General features: G+C 36.2%; 1 protein-coding gene across 1 annotated transcript; it reads left to right on the top strand.

Moving 5' to 3' along the window:
• Nucleotides 1–408: 408 nt before the first annotated feature.
• Nucleotides 409–2,799, top strand: LOC118488275 (E3 ubiquitin-protein ligase RBBP6-like). Its single transcript, XM_035985564.1, has 2 exons — nt 409–1,338; nt 2,040–2,799. The coding sequence occupies exons 1-2, from the start codon at nt 858–860 to the stop codon at nt 2,441–2,443; spliced, it is 885 nt and encodes a 294-aa protein (XP_035841457.1). The 5' UTR covers nt 409–857; the 3' UTR covers nt 2,444–2,799.
• The last annotated feature ends 1,514 nt before the right edge of the window (nt 2,800–4,313 follow it).

Here is a 4,313-nt window from a genome sequence, read left to right as displayed (position 1 = left end):
AGTGGCAAAGTTCTTCAATGCAACATTGCTTTAAAGCTTGAAAATGATCAAAACTATACCGAGGAAGTTGCTAAAAGTCATATGTCTTTGTTGGTTACAGTGCTTGAATCCTATGGAGGCTTAGTTGCAGGGAGGATCGGGAATCCAATGCTCACGAAAGAGGATTACGATCAAATTGATGCCGAGGAAATGGAATTGATGGATATTAAATGGTGCATGGCTAGTGTGTTGAGACGTGCTGAAAAGTTTAAACAAATTACAGGCAGAGATGATTTTCGTGAGGCACATGTTTCAACTTTAGGTTTTGATAAGTCTAAAGTTACTTGTTTTCTTTGCAGGGAAAAGGGGCATTTCAAGAGAGAGTGCACAAATCGTGAAGCGAGTGGAGCTCAAAACCCTTTCGGAAACAACGACTACCACAAGAAGGCGATTTATCATCAAGTCACACCACCGCCATATCAACAACAACAGGCATCGCATCAGGCACAAACTGCACATGGCAGACATGTGATTGAAGATTCAAAGAGAGCTTGTCTGGGTAATCAAGGAAAAGATAGTGGTTTCAGTTGGGATAAATACATTCCAACAGACAGTAAAGTGTGTTTGGCAGATCAAGACGATGAAAAGTTGGTTGAAGGTTTCAGTTGGGACAATTTTTGCCCAGACCAAGAGTTCATGGCCAAAGAGATGTCAAATGTTAAAGCCTTTGTTGCTAATGCTATGATGAGTATTGGGCTGCAAAATACAGAAAGGTCAGGGAAAAAGAAGAAGAAAAATGGAGAAAGATTGAAGAAGAGGAAGAAGAAGAAGAAAGATTAAAAGCTGAAGCTGAAGCCGAGAAAAAGAGAAGAGCTGAGATGTTTCAAGTGAGAAGAACAGTCAAAGAAGTTCCGGAATTTGAAATCAAAGTTGATACTGAAGCAGTCAAAGTTCCTGAAAAATGCTTAAATTGTGATTGTTTGATCAAACAAAACAACGAATTGCTACACAACATTAAAATATTGAAAGAATCATATGATACTTTGAACAGAGAGATCAACAAGTACACTGAGTCGAATAGTGAACAAGCTGTAGCAATGAACACACTCAAAGGAGCTTACATGAGACAACTTGATGTCAATTTCTACACAAAGAAGTGTGCTGAGTTAGAATTGAAATTGGCAACACAAAGAATTGAAACTGAATGTGTTAACAATTTATTAAAAAGTTACTCATGTTCTACTTTTGTTGTTGACAGGATTTATCCGATTGTGGAAGAATTGAAGACGTTTGAAGAAGAAAAGACTTCAGAAGAAAAGAAGTCCGTGACAAAAGACGAGGATGAAGTAAAAATTTCTGGTAAGAAACCAAGTGTGGTCTACAATAGATGTCCGCCCCCGGTCGAAAATGGATATTCGCCTCGAAATCCAAATTCCGAAATAGTCAAAAAGGCAATTAACTTACAATGGGAGTCTGGGCCATCAGATAACTTGCCAGAAAATATTGATGTCACGTACACGTCGTTCGACACTGATCATGAGTCCAAATTGATAAAAAGTGTGGTCGATCAGGTGTTAGATAAAGATGACAGTGAGGCGTCAAAAACGGAGTCCAAACCTGAGTCAAAGTCTGAGTCCGATGCGTCAAAGCCAACAATCAAAAAGGACAAATGGGTTTATGATAAAGAATTTTTGCTTTCAAAATCTAATTTTAATGACGAACCGGTCAAAGTAGCATATACTTTGAAAGATTCTGACAAATGATATTCTGATGAGATTTTTCTAATAAGAAGTGTTAGACTTGAAATGATTCAAAAGGTTTTCAAAATCACAGAAATTAATATTTCTGAAATAAAAGATTTAAATCTTTCTGGAAAACCTAAAAATTACACTTCAAGGGATCAACAAAGAATTAACAAGAAAATGGGTTACAATTGTGGTTATAGTTTCCAAAAGAAACCAAACCATAATCGTAATTCAAAAAGAAGGGTCTTGGATTTAATCAAACGAAAAATTATAAAAATGAAAAAGTTTATAAACCAAAAACTGTGTTTGTTTCAGGAAAAACGACAGAGGCTGAGAAAGAGCAAGCATTCAGGAAGCAGACGAATCAAGAGTTCCTTGCCAAGAAGCAAGAGGAATTGAAGAAGAATGTTGTTCAGAAAAAGACAGAAAAAAGAACCTGTTTTCAGTGCAAAACTGTTGGTCATATTGCCAAGAACTGTCCGAAAACTTTCAAACCAAAACAGGAAGTTTCTAAAAAATTGAAGGAAAAGGTTGTTGAGAAAATCGAACCACCAACAAACAAATCTAAAGTTTTTGAAAATTCAATTTATGAAGTTGGTGAGTATTCGAAAAATGTTTCCAAAAAGAAGGAGAAACTTAACAATCAAATATGGGTTGTTAAGAAATCAAGAAACAGTTCTAGTGATGAATCTGATTCCATAAAATCAGAGGAGCCATAGGTTGTTGTGAAAGATGAGAAGAAAGTTCCGCCAGTGGATGATGTGAATTTTCCACCACTGAGTGCTAAGAATTTGAAATCAAAAATCGGAAAAGTTGAAATTTCAAATCAATTCTTTCCTAAAACGAAAGAATTGGATATTGAAAAGGCCTTTAACCCTGCTGTGAAAAACATTTTTGGAAAGATGATTGAGGGGAAGGCTAAAGGGGTTAAAGAATTTTATCAATTGAAAAGGAAAGATACAACCCCAAATGAGACTGAAAAAGTTACACCCAAGGCTGGTCAGGCTTAGGTGGATATATTTTTCGTTGAATAGAAACCTGACTTGCCGGAGCTCCCAAGTTGGTAATCACGGAGCATGAATCGACATCATTCTTGTAAATGTTTTTGAAATATTAAATTGAGAAGTGTGAATTGCCGGAACTCCCAGGTTGGTAAGTGTGGAGTAGGAATCGGCACCTTGAGAATTCAACCAACAGATGGTAATTGGTTGTTAATGTTTGATAGTTGATCCTACAAGTGGTTAATCAAGGTCATTAAGTTGAACTTGATTTAACTATTATTCAAAAGATTGGTAAACAATGTGATGAAATGTCCCCAAAACCTACAAGTGGTTGATAAACGAACTTATTTTCCGGAAAAACCATTCTGATTAAAACAAACTTAAGTGTTTTGAAATCTTAATGGGAAAATAGTTTGTTGTGAGGGGGAGTTCTGATTGTTTATGCCAAGTGGATGGAGAATTGAGGCGATTCATATCAGTTGTCATGTTCTTGTACAGTTTGTTTTCAATTTCTTTAAATCATTTTGAATTTTAGGGGGAGTAAGAAATTTTCAGAAAATCCAAAAACATTAGAAAATTCGAAAAAGCTAAAAACTTAAAAAATTCAAAAATGATTTTTTGTTGCATAAAAGAGGAAATGATAGTACATCAGTGGACTATCACAACATGCTAAAGAAATGTGTTGGTGCAGTTATCTGTCGTCTTCGTCTTATGTCGAGTATCGGGTTCGTTGTCGTATTGTTCAAGCATGATGTCATCATATATGATGATGACATCATATTGATGACATCACACATTGCATCATCTCATGTCTTCTACATATTGAGAAACAGTAAACGACAAAGATCATGTCTTCTACATGTTGTGATTGGACCATTAAAAGGTCCAATGAGAAGTATTGGTTGGAAGGTCCAATGAAAGGGTTCACTTGTATTCAAATAGAAGGGTTCGCTTATACGGTATTTGAAGGTTCGCTTTTAGTGATAGTCATGTGGTTCGCTTTTATGGATATTTGTATGGTCCGCTTATGTGGTTGTTGTCATTACAAGCGAACCACCAATAGTATAAATAGGCTGTTCATTCATTTCATTTGTAACGATTCCAGATTTGATACCGAGGTATTGCCGGTGTTCCTTGTAACTGTAAACGATGTAAAATTAATATACAAGAGGTTTAAAGTGTGATTCAAGCTGTATTCACGTCCGTTTCTTTGTTTCCGCCTCTGAAACGGATTTGAGCTCTTCCGAACGACTCGTTTAGGCCGCAATCTGATCCTACAATTGGTATCAGAGCCAAGGAGGAAGAGATCTCGCAAAAACAGCTCGTTTTCATCACTTTTTCTGCTTCTACACCTTTCTTTTTCGAAAAAAACAGAACTTTTTACGGTCAGAATTGCTTTAAACTCACACAGTGTATGCGTAATCATGTATTAACAAAACCTGGAAGATTTCAGAACTAAAATCGGCTTAAAATTGATTCAAATTGAGCTTTCGCTTGAAAGTTGTTCGTTCTTTGCTGACATCACATAGGTCCGCTTTTAGTGACAATAGTGGATCCGCTTTTAGATCATTGAAGTTCGCTTATAAGA

Source organism: Helianthus annuus, chromosome 16, assembly GCF_002127325.2.
Source record: "Helianthus annuus cultivar XRQ/B chromosome 16, HanXRQr2.0-SUNRISE, whole genome shotgun sequence".
NCBI classification, from domain to species: Eukaryota; Viridiplantae; Streptophyta; class Magnoliopsida; order Asterales; family Asteraceae; genus Helianthus; species Helianthus annuus.
Note: the sequence above shows the minus strand (reverse complement) of the source record. Positions and strands in the feature narration are given on the sequence as shown.

Excerpts from the sequence above, each read along its gene's own strand:
- LOC118488275 (XM_035985564.1), top strand. The coding sequence starts at position 858 with ATGTTTCAAGTGAGAAGAACAGTCAAAGAAGTTCCGGAATTTGAAATC. Across the intron at positions 1,339-2,039 it reads GGATGAAGTAAAAATTTCTG|GAAAAACGACAGAGGCTGAG; the intron begins GTAAGAAACCAA and ends TGTTTGTTTCAG.